This window comes from Lissotriton helveticus, chromosome 8, assembly GCF_964261635.1.
Source record: "Lissotriton helveticus chromosome 8, aLisHel1.1, whole genome shotgun sequence".
Lineage (NCBI taxonomy): Eukaryota > Metazoa > Chordata > Amphibia > Caudata > Salamandridae > Lissotriton > Lissotriton helveticus.
The window spans coordinates 422,994,136-423,013,348 of NC_136069.1; the positions used below are offsets into that span (position 1 = coordinate 422,994,136).

Here is a 19,213-nt window from a genome sequence, read left to right on the forward strand (position 1 = left end):
CACTGTCCAGTCACCCTGCATCCTGCACCACTCTCTATTGGCTCAGAAGGATGATGATAGCTTTCCTTGGGAGGAGTGTGCCACATGACGCTGCCGGCTTACTTACCATCGTTCAGGTACGCTGGATGGAATATGACACATTCTTAATGCTTCCTACCCTTGCATCACACCTTTAGTTTCTACAATACCACAAACTGCCCTGTGCCTGCTAGTGATTGAGGCCACTGGATAACATTCTTCTTAGATTGCTTTTTTTCTCAGTTCCATCCTAAAAGCATCCAACCAGCATGCCTACATTTTGATGTTAGTTAATATTAATGTGATAACCCCCTAGGGAGCACTGTCAATACCACTGGCAAACACTGTTTCTTATCAAGACCCTTCATTGTTTTGTTTTCCACAAAACAAGGAAGAAAACACATAATACACAGGAGACAAATCTGACAAGTACAATAAAGTGAGAAATCCTAGAATTTCTATCCAATTATCGATTAACGAAATACTAGCTCTTTTGAATTTGTGCTAGAATTGGCACCTCTTTAAGAGGAGCTCTTCTGAGCTCTGGACAGTTGAGAATGGTCCCAGAAAAAAACATATTCTCTAATGTTTATTTGGGTGCCAATAGATTGGTAGATTTGCTCCTCAAGCTTTGTGCACCCACTGTTGAAGAACTTTCTGATACCTCCTCACTCACCTCAGGAGGGAAGGTCTGGGGACCACGAAGACTTCCATGGATAAGAACCTCACCAGACATAGCAGGCTATGTCAGATGTGAATCTCTCCTAAGGTGGCACACACCCACAGCCCCAATGTATGTTGTGAACGATAAAAGATGACTGTTGTTGAAGATGTGTGTAAATGTCCATCACTCACTTGGTTGCCAACAAGCAGCAGGTGCTCTCCAAGCAGGAAGTCTTTCAGCATGTCCTCCATCACCATTATGTGCTGCAGGCGGAAATGAAACAGACATTTAGCTTTACCATCAAATGAAATCACTTTATTGACTTCAAGTTAGGAATAGACACGCATGCCATCCAGTGTGACATATGGAACACGCCTTCAGAGGATAGTCATACATGCAACAGAAAACCGATACGTTGCACAAACCTGAAGGCAAAAGTACCTTAGGATGGAAGCAAACAGATAGGCCTTTACATAGTACAGGTATTGTAAATAGGCACTAATTTACATGATGTTATAAAAGAAGCACATTGTCAGATATAAGAAAGGACTTTGGGGGTTTACCATGTCTGTCACGTTTCTTCTGTTGTGCCTAAGATGTCAATAATTGCAGAGCTTGCCTCGGAATGACTGTGAGGCTGGTGATGTGCATAGCGTATATTCAGTATCATTGAGCCTAAACAGGATTTCAAAGTGACATTTGTACAACTTACTGAATGGGAGTACATCTCATCAGGGTCTTTATTATCTGTTTAATTGCACTAGATGTGTATGTAAGTGTTGTGTTGTTCAAATGGTTCTAGTAACAGCCAGAGATAAAGCCTTCTGTAATGTCATCAGTGGGATGTTGGAGTTGGTGCTGCGTTGAAAGAAAATGTGAGACAGCCAAACAGTGAGGAATTTAAGTGAACAGTTGAAAAGGGAGGGGGCGGATGCTAGTTAAAGCCTTCAGGTCAGTGACCTTGAAGACAGAAGTAGAGCCCCCTCACCCCTGGATAGCCCATCAGTCACACAAAAGCTTTCTTTGTGTGTGGTTGTATAGAGGAAATGCACAAATCCAGCTGTCACCTACCCCAGATGTGTATTAAGAGACAGGCAGAAGGCCCCAAATGGTTATAGTAAGAAAATAGCAACTTTCTAAAAGTGGCATTTTCAAAGTAGCGATTCAAAATCCAACTTCACCATGAGTTGTGTTTTTAAATTGTGATTACGGAGACATCAAATTAGGGAGTCCCATCTCTTCCCAAATGGAAATTACACTTATAAAATGTAATAAGACAATCCCAATGTAATCCTATTGAGGAGATAGGCCTCGTAGTAGTAAATAACATATTTAAAAGTATTTCACTATCAGGATATGAAAAACTTAAAAGTACATGTCCTACTTTTTCAATACACTGCACCCTGCCGATGGGCTGTCGAGGCCCTATCTTAGGGGTGACCTAATTTTCCAGATCGACATGGCAGTTTAAAACTGCACACACAGGACAAAAAAATAAAAAACTGCACACACAGGTTCTACAATGGCAGGCGGGAGACATGTTTAAATGGCTTCTTAAGTAGTTGGCACAATCAGTGCTGCAGGCCCACTAGCAGCACTTAATTTACAGGCCCTGGGTATATGAAGCGCACCTTACTAGGGACTTATAAGAGAACTAAACATGCCAACTGTGGATAAACCAATGTTACCATTTTTAAGCAGAGAGGATATGCACTTTAGCACTGGCTAGCAGTGGTAAAGTGCCCAGAGTCCTCCAATGGGGAGAAGGAAGACAACAAGTTTGGGGGTGATCCTGCAGAAAGGGTCATTTCCAACACTCCCTTACTTATATCCTGGCATTTCCTATATGCATTAACTGTCTTTCAGTGAGCCACCCACCACCCAACAGGAAACTAGTGACTAGGTGAGCCACTAGGGGTCTACTGTATGCAGGACTTAGATAAGTCTTACTTTCTTTTCTGATGCGGATTGATGACAGTCAGGTAGCACTTAAAGCAGGTGAAGGGGCACTGCATTGTGTGGTAGGTGGTTGGCAGCAACCAAAATGTACAACCCCAGTCATAGAATGAGGATAGAACAAGTACATATCCTTAATATGAAGAAATAGTTCCTATAAATAGTACCATAGCATCCCACTATTCACTGAAGTTCAATGGGAAAACAATTGACCAAACTTGAATGAGATATTCACTCTGAATTGAACAGTTAGGACAATTACAATGCACTAAAAATTATGTTTATTTTTCAGATAGAATGCTTATTTGGAAACCTGCTCGGATCGAGCTGTTCGCATTAACATTCAGAATATGATTCAGAAAAATACATAAGGCTACATCAGACAGAGGGTGAACAGCAATAGATAAAAGATGGAATAAAGAATCAATTCAAACAGAGACTCTGTCCGTTGCATTATACAGTTTGCCTGTTTCCAAATGTAAAATAAATAATAGAATGCTTTACATACACGCGAGGAATGGACGGTGATTTATTGACAATGAGCAGTCCAATGTACATATGATGCAAGAATGTCTTTACCCACATAGCAGGAAGAAGCACTGAGGTATGTTTCAAAACAAGCATGGTGGAGTCAGTAAAATAAGATTGCTGAATAGGTATAAAAAAGGATTTCACTTCTGTGTGAGGGCTGAGAAAAACAGTTCTGGTCACATTAGCCTTGGCTAGTGGAGAGAGTAAGACAGCATCTTCCTTATAACAGAAAAGATAGGAAAGGTTCTTCCTAGTATGTCTGATAGTTGTATATCCGGCATGGAGTGATAACCTGTTTACGTAAGAGAGGAGGGCTGAGCTTCTAATGTTGACCAATTGTCACCCTCAGAGTCAAACTTCTGATATTTGCTGTGGTGTAGGGCAGCATCATGAGAGCAGGTCGATTACGGACCATACTTGACCATATGAGAGGATAGAAACACCCATTATCCCAGGCAGTCACCCATCCCTTCCCTTCCTGCTGCCAATTACCAGTGAACATGACGTAGGGAACTCCCATAGCTCTTGTTTATTTAATCAATGGGTGCCCAATTATCCCATGTTTTCTGCAGGAAACCCTGTCTCCACACGTCCGACTCCATCATAAATCCAGGAAATGAATGGCTGCCATTCTAGGACACGCTCTGTGCAGTCAAACCTAAATATTTAGGTGTGTGTGTGTCTACACAATATACAACAACGTGGTTAATATCACATACGTGGAACAATTTACTTACCTGGGTGTTGTCATAAAAAAGAACATCAGGCACTTTCATCTTCTCGTGTGGATTGTACACGGGCACTGAGACACTTCCAATCTTCAAAATTCCAGATTTTAATTCACCTAAACATATGAGAATAGATTAACAGAAATTGGTCATTAAGGTTTAGTAAACTTTGCAGTAGTAAATCTCTAACTTCTCTATTAGACTCAGCTTTGTTTTTTAAAAGAGGATTAATTATGAACAACAGGAGGGCATATACAGCTTATTGATGTAAAAATGTCATAAAATCCAGTTAGAATGCAGACTATGTGGGAGAGAACCTTCGTACTACCCTCATTTTATGTGAATTAATTCAAACCTCAAAGCCTCTGTTCACGAACCTGTGTGTAATACCCCTATTGGTTCTCCCTGTAAGAAAATAGGTTATTGCAGGAGTGCATATGTATCATATGCCATTTGTAACTGTGACCACCCAGCGTGTTGTACTGTGGAGAGCTCATCTTTAATTCAGTTACAGAAAAATGCATAAAAGACTCAGGAACAAAAACATTTTCAATCTTCACACGCCACAGAAGTCAGAGCAGAAGCAGACCATGCACCAGTGTACACACAGTAAATTTCTTTTCACACTATGCCATGGTATTACATAGTTCTCTTGTTCATAGCTACTCATCTAAGGATTTAATTAAGGACGCTTTTTGAGCGGGATCTTTTGTAGGTCTTTGTTTCTAATACCGTTGTTCCATACCAAGAATTCAAATGCAGAATAGCATCCTTTTTTGGTCCATGTCATGAGCTCACAAAATGCGCAACATTCTTTGGGACCACTACTGTCAGGACGGGAATGTCGCCTGTATAGTCTACCTATGTGCTCCGTGCCCGACTGCATGCATTATCTGGTATACTGGCTTTTATTTTGGCCCATTTATCACCCTAATCGAAGAGTGTGCACAAAGGCCCTGGTCTGTACCTGACTATGTGAGGTCCTGGACCAGTTCAGTGACCTGGAGGAGAGCATCAAGCATGCCATCATCGTGGGCAGAGTACTAATGTCCCTGTCCTGGGTATAGTACAACATTCGTGATGCCAGAAACAATGGTTTTGGAAGATTAAAAGTGTGACCAATTCTTCCTACCTGTGTCACTGAGAGTGAGACCTGCCGGCTCCTCTTGTGCAAATTTCCACTGTTTTGTGTGTGTCCAGAACCTTGGGCTGACAATATGAGTATGAAGCGCAAATACAATGGTATTGCTATATATGTGTGAGAGAGCCTGAGTGGTGAAGGCAGTGGGATCCATTTTGGATATCTGTGGTCTGGCACAGAACAAGATGGAGTCTGAAGACAGCTTCATCAGACAGTGCAAGTGTATTGACTTTGCTCCTGTGGTTGGAGGGTGGAGATCCAGACACTGTGAAGAACCGGGTTTTCTTAGAACCCAGCGGCGCCAGGGACACGCCCAAAGTCTTCGGGTTCTCCTGTCTTGGCAAACAGAGACACGGAATACTTCTAGGGGGCGTCAGAGATCAAATTTATTAGCTGCAGCTAGTAACAGTAATCTCAACAATACAACACGGTGTACAACGCACGAAAATGTTCAATTTTCATAGAGCAAGACATCACTTTTTATACACCATATTCTCATTATAAATGTACACCCACTGCACAAAATTCTGACCAATAGGACACATTTTCTAACTGAGTATCACATTAACAAAAACCCAATTTAGAGTAACCCAACCCAAAAATTAATTATTAGGAATGTCCTAAATTCAATCTTTGCAAGCCGGACAAATTTATAATTGAAAAGCACAACCCATGTAATGTCAGAACATAAAGGAAACAGTAATAGATGCTGGACAAGATAAAACATGTGCAAGGAAACTAAAGGTTAACGAGGTCCTGAACATTAAGTGGCAATCTTAGACAAGGATCAAACCAAGGGAAATTGGCTTTGCGAGGTCAGTTTCAGGTGACGGGGTCAGCGCCCTGCAGTTCACTCACAAGTCAGAAAAGGGCCTGTTAATGCATACATGAACAATGAGGACCATGCAACTTTGTTTGTTCGTTTACCACCTAGGCCTACGTGAGGGCAACACAAAAATGGCGTCACGAACAACGCAAACAAAATGGAGTCCGGTTCCGAAAACCACGGAACCTCAGGCCCTCCTTTTGCCATTACGTAGGCAATGACAAAAACTCACGTCAATCTGAATCCAGGTCTGTATCTATTCTCATCAGGTCATCAAGGTGTTGCTGTAACATCATCTTATTATCCTTCGCTTCTCTCGGGACGGGTCTTCTCACACAGATTGTAGCACAAAGACTACAAATGGCGGGACCACACTGGATGCATAAGCAACACGAGAAAAGGATCGCTAAAGCCATACCAAGAAACATCAGAATCTTCCATCCCCATTTGGACAGCAGTTCCCAAAACCACTCTACCAGTGACCAGTTCCCTTCGTCTACATGTATAGACTCAGCGGACTTATGTAACCTCAAGATGGCTTGGTACACTGTCGGGGCGTTATCTGGAATGAAAACGCAGCAACTAGACCCGATCAATTTACATACTCCACCTCTATCTGCAAGTATAATATCTAAAACAAAGCGGTTCTGTAATGTCATAAGGCGATCCGCTTGAAGCTCAGCTGTAATATTGCTAAGGGCACCAGCAGTTTCATTTATAGTGGCCTCGACCACTCTCGTAAGCTGACGAATATTTCTACTATTAGCCATAGGACCCCAAAAGGGCAGAAAACCCTTAAAGAAGTCCCCAACTTCTTGTGCGACAGTATCTTCCGCATAGATAACACCTCTACCATATCTTGTCTTATGGTAATTGAAAGCAGCTGTGTATGTAGGGGGAAGCAAAAATGCCACATAACATGTGCCTGAAAAATCAGAAGGCAACCATGTTTATGCTCTGTCGTAACAAACAAAATACGTGCCTTTAGCTGGCACTAACGGTGGAGATTTCTGGGAAGTATAGACATAGGTGTGAGCACACACACTTACCAAGCTGAGCTCTCGGATTCTGACCATTACCTTGCAGACAAAAATGACCTTGGTGGGGTACAATCCAAATAGGGGGAGACCTTTTTCATCTCTCCTTCTCTGTCAGGCTAATGCTATATCCAGTCTTGTTCCAACCAATATATGCTCGTACCTCATCTTTAGGGATAGCATTATACGCATCAATATCTCTGATCATATCTACTATTCCCTGTATCAAGTCATTGTTACTCGCATTATCTTTGACGGAACGTACAAGAGATGCTTCATTCGCATAGATAAACATTGATTGGAGTGCCCATACTGACCCATTAGGCGAAAAAGGCAAAACCAAATATGGCATTCCCTTATCAATCATATGTGGCATAAGACCACACACCCAACAATTCGTGGTATTTTCAACTAGCTGATGCTGATGCAACATCTGTATAAACGAATTGTTAACAAATTCTGATCTTCGTGTCTGTTCATGTTCAGGCAACGTATGAAACTCATGTGGAGAAACAGTAGGAAAAGAAAGAGTAGGTTGGAAGGTAGATGCAAGTGTATGTTGTGTGGCATAAAGAATCCAACCCACACATCCTAACGTAATATTCAAAAGCATCAAGAAACACAATATAAAAAAACATTTGCTACGGACCAATGTACACATTTTCACTTTAAAATCAACTTTCTCAACACTCTTATCAGACCCAAAAGACTTCTTCCTCTAACGTGCTGCTCACGGCAATTTTCCTTCTTCACTCAAGTGTGCGTCAAGATCGTACTAACGACCATGAACCACAGACCTTTCGTCAATTCGCGGCTCACCCCTTAAGAACTTATACCGTGACCCTGCAGCGGAGTCCGGATGGTGACTCGAAAAAGAAAAAGAAAAAAAAAGTCTTCGGTCTGAAAAGGTGTAACTCACAACAACAACAAAAAAAATTCAAACTTTGTTTGTCCATTAATTGTTCTTTCGCGATCTCAAGCTGTAGCGCTCTTTACCAGTCACAGTCTGTTCCTTAAAAGTGTTTCTGGATTTGTGGTGTCAAGTTTCAAAGGCAAAGGCACAGCAGCTTGCAGACCATCATCATTCTCGCGTTCTGACTGAGTCCATGTCAAATGTGCATCACTAAAAGGTACAAATCTAGGAATTCTTTCACATTCAGAGTCGGCTATACCATCCCTCACCCACTTATCATACGGTAAGGGGAAAGGAACTTTTTTAGTATGGGTGGTATGCACCCAGTTTTTTTTACCAGCTACTCTAACAGCAGTTCTAGTGGCCAAAAGGACCAAATGTGGTCCAGTCCATCTTGGCTCCAAATTCTTAGTACGTTGAAAATTCTTCCTCAAGACAAAATCGCCAGGTTGAATCGTATGGCCTGGATCTGCAGTAGCTGTCGGCAAACTGTCATATACCTGTTGGTGGAGAACACGTAATTTAGCAGTCAAGTCATGTAAGTATTCCACCAACATAGGGTAATCAATTTCGCTGTACTTCTTAGGACGAGGCACACCCCAAACATTCGCTGGACAACCAAAAACTATTTCGTATGGGCTAAGTCCCACACGAGAATGCACTGTCGTCCTTGTTGACAAAAGGGCCAACGGCAAGGCATCCGGCCATGTAATACCAGTTGCTTGCTTGTATCTTAGCTAACTTCAGCTTCAACGTGCCGTTATAGCACTCGACCAGACCTGCCGACTGGGGGTGATTCGCAGCATGAAATTTCTGATTGATACCCAAACCCGCACACACTTTCTTTATGATCTGGCCCACAAATTCACTCCCATTGTCGCTCCATACAATTCTCGGCAAACCATACCTAGCTTGAGCAAAACCTTGGCTGTGGACAAGGCAGTATTATCCTTTAGGGGGTAGGCCTCTATCCATCTGGAAAAGGCGCAAACAACCACTAGGACATACTTCAAATTATTGCATCCCTCCATGTGTATGTAATCTAACTGTATCACTTCAAACGGATAAGTTGGGGGAGCAAAATGACCAGCTGGAGTTGGGGTTCCCTTGCCAGGATTATGCATCAAGCAAATCATACAATGTTTCACCAAATTCTCAGCACATTTAGGAATTCCAGCATTCTGCCATACTGGAGCCAACAACTTGCATATTCCTTTCGAACTAATGTGAGCCATTCTATGAGCCATAGTAACCACTGGGAGCACAAACGCATCAGGGAACAACCATCGCTGGTGTTCTGACAACTCAACCCAACAACCCGTCGGATCCAACATACCCGTAGTTTCTCTCCACACACTCACTTCTTTTTCCGTAGCTTCAGCCTGAATCATCTTCACACTTTCTATTGTGTCTTCACACATTCCACCAGCCATAACCCATCTTGCAGGGCCCGCAACATACATACGGCTCATCATATCTCTCGCCGTTTCCTTCGCAACTTCATCCGCAAACGCATTCCCTCGACCTACATCATCCACAACTTTCTTATGCGCACTACACTTTACACTTTACAATTGCAATCTGCTTTGGGAGAGTAAGTGATTCAAAAAGTTCATTCACTAACTGCCCATGCTGAATTTTCGTGCCATGGGAAGTAAGAAATCCTCTTTCTCTCCACAAACGCCCAAAACTATGGGCAACACCAAACGCATACTGGCTATCAGTATAAACATTCACTCGCTTTCCCTCTGACAACACACACGCTCTCGTTAATGCAATCAACTCTGCTGCTTGTGCAGAATTCTGTGCTATACGTGCTGTTTCAACAACTGTATGTAAAGTTGTAACGGCATATGCTGCAGTCGTCTCACCATTCGGAAGCTTGAAACACGAACCATCTACCCATAGAGTACCATCAACATTCTCAAGAGGAGTATCTTTCAAATCAACTCTCGCCTTCGTTTCTTCCTCTGTCCGAAGAAAACAATCATGCTGTTCTTGAACATCTGACTCTACAGAAATCGGAAACAACGTAGCTGGATTCAACACATTACATCTTTTAATGTGAACATGGCTTGCCAAGAGAGTCAGCTCATAACCTGACAGACGTGCACTAGTAAGGTGATGGGTCTTAGTCCTATTCAATAAGGTATCCACTGCATGTGGGACCATCACAATCAGCGTATTATCCAATACCAAACCAGCAGACTGTCAGATAGAAACAGCCGCTGCCGCTGTAGCTCTCAGGCAGCTCGGCAACGCTTTAGCTACCGGATCTAACGTCGCTGAAAAATACGCACATGGGCGTTGCTTGTCTCCAAACTGTTGAGTCAACACTGACAATGCACAACCTTCTCTCTCGTGAACATACAACGTGAAAGGCTTACTGTAGTCCGGAGTACCCAATACCGGAGCCGAATACAATGCATCACGTAATTCAGAAAAACTTTTCTGACAATCATCAGACCAAGGGAGAAGGTACGGAGTATCTTTAAGAGTCAGTGCCAACAGAGGTTTCGCTAGCAAGGAAAAGTTAGGGATCCATTGCCTACAATACGAGGTGATACCTAACAAAGCACGCACTTCTCTCTGTGTGGATGCCACACTCATTTGCGCAATTGCTTGAATTCGTTCTGGGGTCAACCTTCTTCCCTCCTTCGACAAGAGATGACCTAAGTAGGTTACTTCCTGTCGGCAATACTGTAACTTGGAAGGTGACACTTTATGATGAAGATGAGACAAATGTCGTAACAAAGAAAGAGTAGCCTCTTTACAAATCTCTTCGTCATCAGCAGTAATCAACAGATCATCAACGTATTGAATAAGAGTAGCACCAGAAGGCAACACAAAACTATCAAGCTGAGTTTTCAACGCCTGACTATAGATGGAGGGACTTTCACAATAACCTTGGGGAGCTCTCTTAAACAGGAAGCTTCGACCTCCTAATGAGAAGCCGAAAATATCTCTACTCTCCTCAGCAATTGGAATGCTAAAGAAAGCATTCTTTAGGTCGATAACAGAAAACCAGGCTGCTGAAGCAGGAATCAGAGTCAACAAAGCAGTGATATCCGGGACAACAGGAAACTGTGGCACCACAATCTTATTCACTTCTCGAAGGTCAATCACAAACCGATACACAGGTGCCTGAGAAGCATCAGTACGCTTAAGGACAGGCAAAACAGGACTGTTACACACATTACCTCTCGTTTCTTCAACTACACCCTTCTCAACCAAATCATAAATAATCGCCAAAAGAGCTCTCTCGCCATCACTAGATATCTTATATTGTGGAATACGAGGTAGCCTAGCATTTGATTTGAGGGTGACAACATAAGGCGGAATCTTCAAGAGACCAACATCATTGGGACCTGTAGCCCAAAGTGTATCAGGAAGCGAACGCAATTCCAGTGGAAGACAATCTTTAGACAAATACATCGGAGAAATCACTTTCTTACCCAAGGTAAGATGCACTCCCGAAGGAGAGCAATGTAATGTTGCATACAATCTTTTCAGCAAGTCCAAACCCAACAGATTCTCATAACAACCAGTCGTCAAAATAAGAGGAGTTTCCAATTTACAAGGGGCAATAGAAAGGGACAAAGGATTAGAAATCGGGTTACAAACTGGGGCGCCTGAAAATCCTACTGAAACATTGGTCAAGCCAGACAAAGGTGCGCCAGGAAGTTTAGAGTGCATAATAGAACTCTTCGTCGCACCAGTATCCAAAAGAAAAGGTTCTGTCACACCTGATGTAGTCACTTCAACATAAGGTCCACTCTGGTCTACTGGAACTGACACTACTCCCTCTCTTTGCCCATGGCTGTCCTAACTATTATTATAACCAGCACTCTCACTCTCGACATAATAATCATCAACATAGTACTGTGCAGACTGACCACTCGGAACATTCTGTCTGTCAAAATAATTCGCAGAATTCTGAAGGGAAGAGGAACGCTCATTCTGGGGTAACACACCACGTCCCCTACCCCTAAGGAGCTTGCTGGAAACCACCACGACCTCTCTGACCAGATACACCATTCGCACGCTGTAACAAACCCGGGCAACTATTCTTGAAATGACCTTCCTCTCTCCAATAAGCACACTGATTAGGACCAGGAAAGAATCGCGGAGCATAAGGCTCAGGCTTCTGTAACAATCTCTGAAACTGTGGAGGTTGCTGAAACTGAGGCTGATTCTGACGAGGCGGATAAGCTTGCTCCAAAAAAACCTTTGTCTTTAGACCTTTAGTTTTCTTCTCTGCTTTATCCTTCTCATCTTTATCCCTATTCTCATAATATTGTGCAGTCGCCAATATCTGGGCCGCCGAAGAAACAGCCCATGAACTCTCAGAGTCCTTTAACTTATTAGAAAGTTCGGGAAGCAAATTAAAGACAAATTAGTCCACGAACAACCTTTGACCACCTTCAGTGCTCATATCCTGACCACTATGATCGATAAACGTTTCTTCAAACCTCGTGAAGAAATCAGACACACTCTTGTCTTTCTTTTGTTTGCATGCTGCCAACTTGTCCCAATTCACTCGCAAAGCAGGCATCACAGTTTTCATTAAATTAATAATTCTATCAGGTAATTCTGCAACTAAGGGCTCAGGTTTGGCACCTCCAACCTGCCGACCATCTGCAGTAACAATATTAGCCCATGTATCGCCTAATTCTGCCGCATGATTCTCATGACGAATCTTCGCCCACAAAGGCTGAGGAACTACATTACTCATTAACATATCTATGTCAGCTAAATTCATAATACACGCATCAACTGTCTGAGACAACTCCTTGTAATAACCGGCAGGATTCTTACGGGGGTCAGGTAAAGTCTGCTTAAGAGCTAAGACCTCTGCTCTCTTCCAAGGAACATGTACCCATACTCGCTGAAAATGTGCCGGTACAGCATTAATGTTATGAGCGGCATCAGCTTGAACTGCGTCTCTCCATACAGGAGGAACCTCTCTCATAGGATACTGCTTTACTTTCCTCCTAACAGAGGAATCAGGTTCATACAAGGTCTGAGGCGGTAATCTAGACCTGAAAACAAGTATCGTCTCCACAGCATCTGTAACATCAGATTCCACTATCGTCCCTTTGGCAACTTCTGACTGAACATCAAGCACTTCCTGCGGAATCGGACCCAACTCATTATCTTCCCATTCCTGACGCAAAAAGGTACACATTACATCAAAAATATACCTTTGCTTAGGCGGCTCTCATTGAAAGAAAACATCCATAACCGCTGGCAAATTATACCTAGAAACATTAAAAATCCATCTGCTCGCTCTTCGGGACTAGGAAGCTGACTACGACTCTGCTTTCGTTCCGAAACAGGGGTCATACTCAGTGACCCAAACAATGGCGACAACAGATTAGCAACAGTCTCAGTCATTCGTTTTCGAGCAGAAGGAGAAGAAGCAGACATAAGAACAGGAGAATAAGTATTTTGAGGCAAAAGAGGTGTAGGGACAAGAGCAGTAGGAGTCGAAGATACAGAAGTAGAAGGCAAAGGAGTTTGAGGCAAAGCTGGTAGCAAAGCTGGCGACCCTTGAGTGGGTTGCGGAGTAGAAGGCAAAACCATCTGTGGAGCACCGGGTGGCTGAACAACAGCAGGAGGTTGAACAACAAAGGGTGGAACAACCGGGGGTAATGGAGGCGCAATAGCACCCTGCACATAAGGGGGTGGCAATCTCAGTAAATGAGAGATCAAAGGATCTTTTTCAAAATCTTCAATTATTTTCGGAGGAGAAGGCGGCAAGGCCGGATAACATTTATCAATGGCCATGCAACGCTGTCTATCTGAAACTTCACTCACACGCTCTTCTCCATCTTCCCTAAACTGCCTAGCAGCTTGTAGTACTGACATATTCTTATCTTTCCTACCTCTCTTTGCTTGCTTAATTTCTCGCTGTTTGGCTTCCTTTCGCCAAAGGCGAAAAGAGTCAAACATTGCCGGCCGGGCTTTCTTCTTAAATAGAGCAACTTCCAGATTATCTAAAATATTTAATTCGAAACTACCATATTGGGGCCATCGTAAAATACCAGCTTTCCTTGTATAGCGGACCCATACTTCATTATAAGTAATAGGACCCACTTCGTGTTTTGAATAGAGCTCATAAGTCGGAGTTCCAACCGGAGGTATCGGACACGAATCCTCCAATCGGGAATCCCTGTTGCAACCACAACTAAACCATTTCCTAAGTTTGCTAAGACCAGGCATCTTATAGCTCACTAATCTAGCTTCAAACTTCAAGGGGTTATCAACTATCGATACACTTGTAAATATACGAGCCCTTCGGCTTCGATTTTTGCAAAAATCAAATCAAAACCAAGAACCAAAACAAAGTCGTGGGAGCGACCAACTTATACTTAACCAAAATATCTGTCACGCCACCAGAAGACCGTCTATCGTCTCGCTCTACAAAGGATCAATCAAGGGTCCAAGACAGGGCGACAGTCAGGCCAGCAGTCCTTCGTAGCCGTTGGAAAGCGGGAAGCCTTGCAGAAAAGACCTTCGGTCCACGTCAATATGCAAGGGTCAATGAAGTGGCGGCCTTCCTCCAGAATTTCCTCACATGGCTCCTCACGATCCTTAGGCTTGGACCGGTACCGCTGAAGTCGCCCCACGTTGGGCGCTAACTGAAGAACCGGGTTTTCTTATAACCCAGCGGCGCCAGGGACACGCCCAAAGTCTTCGGGTTCTCCTGTCTTGGCAAACAGAGACACGGAATACTTCTAGGTGGCGTCAGAGATCAAATTTATTAGCTGCAGCTAGTAACAGTAATCTCAGCAATACAACACGGTGTACAATGCAAGAAACTGTTCAATTTTCATAGAGCAAGACATCACTTTTTATACACCATATTCTCATTACAAATGTACACCCACTGCGCAAAATTCTGACCAATAGGACACATTTTCTAACTGAGTATCACATTAACAAAAAAACAATTTACAGTAACCCAACCCAAAAGATAATTATTAGGAATGTCCCAAATTCAATCTTTGCAAGCCGGACAAATTTATAATTGAAAAGCACTACCCATGTAATGTCAGAACATAAAGGAAACAGTAATAGATGCTGGACAAGATAAAACATGTGCAAGGAAACTAAAGGTTAACGAGGTCCTGAACATTAAGTGGCAATCTTAGACAAGGATCAAACCAAGGGAAATTGGCTTTGCGAGGTCAGTTTCAGGTGACGGGGTCAGCGTCCTGCAGTTCACTCACAAGTCGGAAAAGGGCCTGTTAATGCATACATGAACAATGAGGCCCATGCAACTTTGTTCGTTCGTTTACCACATAGGCCTACGTGAGGGCAACACAAAAATGGCGTTACGAACAACGCAAACAAAATGGAGTCCGGTTCCGAAAACCACGGAACCTCAACAGAAGTGAGGGGGGTCGCGATAGGGCTACCTTTAGAAATTCCATAAGGACTTGTTAATTCTTTTTGATCACTGCCATGTGGCTGATGGTAGGCATGAGGGCTGGGACAATATTTTCTGTTGTGTAAGTTGAACAAGTTTCTGGGTCAGGTTTTCTATTTTTATCTATCCCGGATTACTACTTCAGTTGGGTTGATGACAGCCAGGTGCAGAATCCTCATACTTCACTCTGCCGGTGTTATGATAGCACCAGTTTAAAGAATCAGTGCTACCAGCTGTGAGAAGCATCACTCTACATAAAGGTTGTGTCTGGTGAGTGGCTGAGAAGCATGCTTGGAAGGGGAACCATCCCAAAAAAGTTCTAAAGATTGAGACAGTGGATCCACACCAGTTTGTCTAGAAAATATGAATCAAAATTGGACATAATTCACCCCACTTGGTTCCAGTTCCAAGCTCTCCAAGACTAAGAAAGAAGTGCTTTACTAAGTACTTTAAGGACTCAGCCATGGTCTTTGCAGGTAACAGCGGTGGGGCTGTGTAAGGGGGGATTCCGAGGGACACTGCAGAGAGAGAATTAAATAAATAATGAATTTTCCCTCTGCATCATCCCTCAGAATCCCCCCTTACACGGCTCACTGCCTCACCACTGTTTCCTGCACGGACCACGACTGGAAGGACTCCTGTGTGACCAAGGCAGGCGGGTGCCTGACAGCAAGTCTCCCTGATGTGAGGGACTAACACCTGAAGTATGCCTTGATTCTGGAGAAGCTGAGGGCCTGCCTGTTTGCTTAAAAAGGGAAGGAGTCTGCCTGTCCTAGAAGCAGCAGAGACTGTCAAGGAAGAGAAGCCTTGTGTGTCTCCTGGACCTGTGGGATGTCCAGATGAAGTGGGCTACGGAGAGTGAGCTACGAGCCGACCCATGATAGGTAGGGACCACGTAGGCCCCTTACCCACATGCTGCCTGGGAACTGCTGAGCATAATCCCCTAACTGTCTGTGATGATCACAGTCCAATCAGGGCTGCAACTGCCTAATTGACCCTGTCGGGCTGCAACTGTTGCACAATGATATCGGCCTGACTGGAGATGCAACTGCCTAATTGGCTTGGTCAGGCTGCATCTGTCATAACATAAAGCCAGGGTTACAACTACTTGCTTGGCAGCAATCAACGTGCAATGACATTAGGCCATTGCACGGCTGCACAAGCCGTATGACATCATCAGCTACCCAACGCTGCATCTACGGCCCATACATTTGGGCCACTGGACCACCAGGACTGGGCCGGGAGGCTGTGTGCTCAGAAATGCAGTGGCGCGTGGCTCACAAAGCTGCTGTTGCTATCACCATGGTTAAGCTGTTGGAAGAACTCCAAGTGCTGGATACATTCCAGAGATGGTACCACGAACTACTGCACAACCACTAGACCATCAGCAGTACGAAGCTTGAAAAGGAAGTGGAATGAGTGTGAATATAATTTGTGAAGGACATTAGTGACTGTATCAGTGCCTGATTCATGCCTCTGCCATTACTATTAGGGAGGACCAGTCGTTGTGGGGGTAACACTAGTGGGTTAAGGGTAGAAAGGACAATCAGCAGGTGGGGCACCACAAAGGGAAGGCGTCACCATAGTGACTAACTTGTATTTTAAACTGAACTATTTAGCATTGATTATCACTGTGTGATTAAAATGACTTTCCTTTATTTAAGAGGTAAGCGCTGGGTTGGTCATTGAAGCCATTGCACCTGTTGGTTGATTTCTGAGCTCGGGCGCCTCCACACACCTCCCTGAGAAGCCTGTGATGGTTCCCCTCACTGTCAAATTTGGAGAGTCATAGCAGGATGGACACCAGGACACCATTGGCAAACAATCTGAACCACCACTGCTGAGGCCCAGCAACCCCTCTCTGCCCTGTGGACCCCCAGGAGGGACATCTGACAACAACCATGTTCAGCGGATGCACCCACAGTTGAATACTGTGGTACTTGAAAAGCAGATGGTTTACTCTCAGTATTGGTGGCCAGGAGTTCACCTACCTACCTCTGAAATGTTTTACTGCCTCAAAGATTCTGGATTGTGCATGCCCTGCCAGAATGATTACAAATATATCGGAAAAGGTCATCTTACCAGCCCTTTCTCACAATGCTGGAGATGTGCGAGGACTAGCTGTGCTCCAAGCAAAAGGTCAGTGTAGTTGGCTGAAATCCAGCTCTGACCTGGAAACAGCGTGCAGTGTCTGAGGCACAATGCAGTTACACACTTCAAATGTAACAATGCACCTTGCGGCTATAGTGAACTTTTTTCAATTGGTAAATACTTGACTTGTCTCCAAACGCTCGGGGTTGGCCCGACAGTCAACTGGCTCTTACAGCAATGAAATCAAGAAGCAAAGAGTGTATGTATCTGAACCTCTTTGGTGACACATTTCATTTTTATACTGCCCAACAAGCTGGTGCTAAAAGAGAATGTTTTATTTAAAAACAAAATGTGTCGTCTCTTACTATTGATGTGTACATTTGGCTGGGTTTTTAGGTCGAACCTAGAAGCTAGCATGTGCTGATCTGCAAGGCACGGTGTATTCAGTACATGGGCTACAAGCTGGCTCATCGCTTGTCATTGGCTGTTCCAGGTGCCTTTCTAAATTCCTTACTTTTGAATGGTAAATCGTGTCCATTTGTCCCTCCTTTCGGTCTGTTGTTCTCTCCCATAGCGACTGGCTCTGTTACAGGGCTCATTTTGCTTCTATCCATTTAAGTTTGGTTTGTGCACTATTTTTCCGATTGCCTGCCTCATGTTCTGGAAATGTTGCAAACGCGAGCAGCTGACCAGTGTTACTGCTTTCCCTTCCAACTCACTTTTTCTCCATTCTCCATTTCACACCTTAGCTTTCACTTATGATGTATAGAGTCTGGGTCACTGAAGATCGAGTTGAGTTGTCACAAAGTTAAAATGTTAGAAATTTTACTTTACTCGATAGCTCCCTTTCACCCAAGTCTTTCGTTTAACCATTAATTTTGTTTCACTCACTTGGAGCTCCGTTTCTGTAAACAGGGCTGTAAATCTTGTTCTTCATCTGGTCACACATGTGGCAGCTGTGTCTCTGTTCCCAGTGGAATTCCCATTTCTTAGTCCTCTAGGCAGTGTTGCAGCTGCTTCTTTGTTCCCAGTGGTAATTCCTCATTCTTAGTCCTGTAGCCAGTGCTGCAGTTGCTTCTCTGGTTCCAAAGGTAGTTCCTCATTCTAAGTCCTCTAAGCAGCGCTGCTAGCTGCTTCTCTGGTCCGATCAGTAATTGCTCATTCTAAGCCCTCTAGGCAGTGCTGCTACTAGCAGCTACTCTGGTCCAGTCAGTAATTCCTCATTCTCAATCCACTAACCAGTGCTGCTAGCTGCTTTTCTGGTCCCAGTGGTAATTTCTCATTCTTAATCCTCTACATAGTGTTGCAGCTGCTTCTCTGTTCCCAGTAGTAATTACACATTCCTAATCCACTAGGCAGTGCTTCTCTGGTCCAGTCGGTAATTCCTCATTCCTAGGCAGTGCTGCTAGCTGCTTTTCTGGTCCCATTTGCAATTCCTCATTTTAAGTCTTCCAGACAGTGCTAGCTGCATCTCTGGTCCTGTTGGTTATTCCTCATTCCAGACTTCCAGACAGTGCTGCTAGGTGCTTCTCTGGTCCTGTCAGTAACTCCCCCATTCTAAATCCTCTAGCCAGTGATACAGCTGTGTCTCTGGCCAGAGTGGTAATTCCTTATTCTTAGTCGTCTAGGCAGTGCTGCTAGCTGCTTCTCTGGTCTTGTCGGTAATTCCTCATTCTAAGTCCTCTAGGCAGTGCTGCAGCTGTGTCTTTGTTCATACATATACTACACTCCAAACCAAAACACAGATAAAAACATGATCATGTACAACACCAATAGCTCTAACTCTGACAAATGCGAGACCTATTGCGTTGCAAATGCTTGTTTTTTCTTGTCTATAATCTATTTTCTCATTTAAATTTAAAAAAAATTCTTA

At 43.7% G+C, this 19,213-nt stretch overlaps 1 protein-coding gene across 1 annotated transcript in view; it reads right to left on the minus strand.

Moving 5' to 3' along the window:
- The window catches only part of VWA8 (von Willebrand factor A domain containing 8), a 1,418,144-nt gene that overhangs the window by 868,256 nt on the left and 530,675 nt on the right, over positions 1 to 19,213 (minus strand). The window contains exons 19-20 of the mRNA XM_078657276.1: positions 3,907 to 4,013; positions 874 to 945 (exon numbers count right to left, since the gene is read on the minus strand). Of these exons, the coding sequence (XP_078513402.1) occupies positions 874 to 945; positions 3,907 to 4,013 (179 nt within the window). The remainder of the gene's footprint in view (positions 1 to 873; positions 946 to 3,906; positions 4,014 to 19,213) is intronic.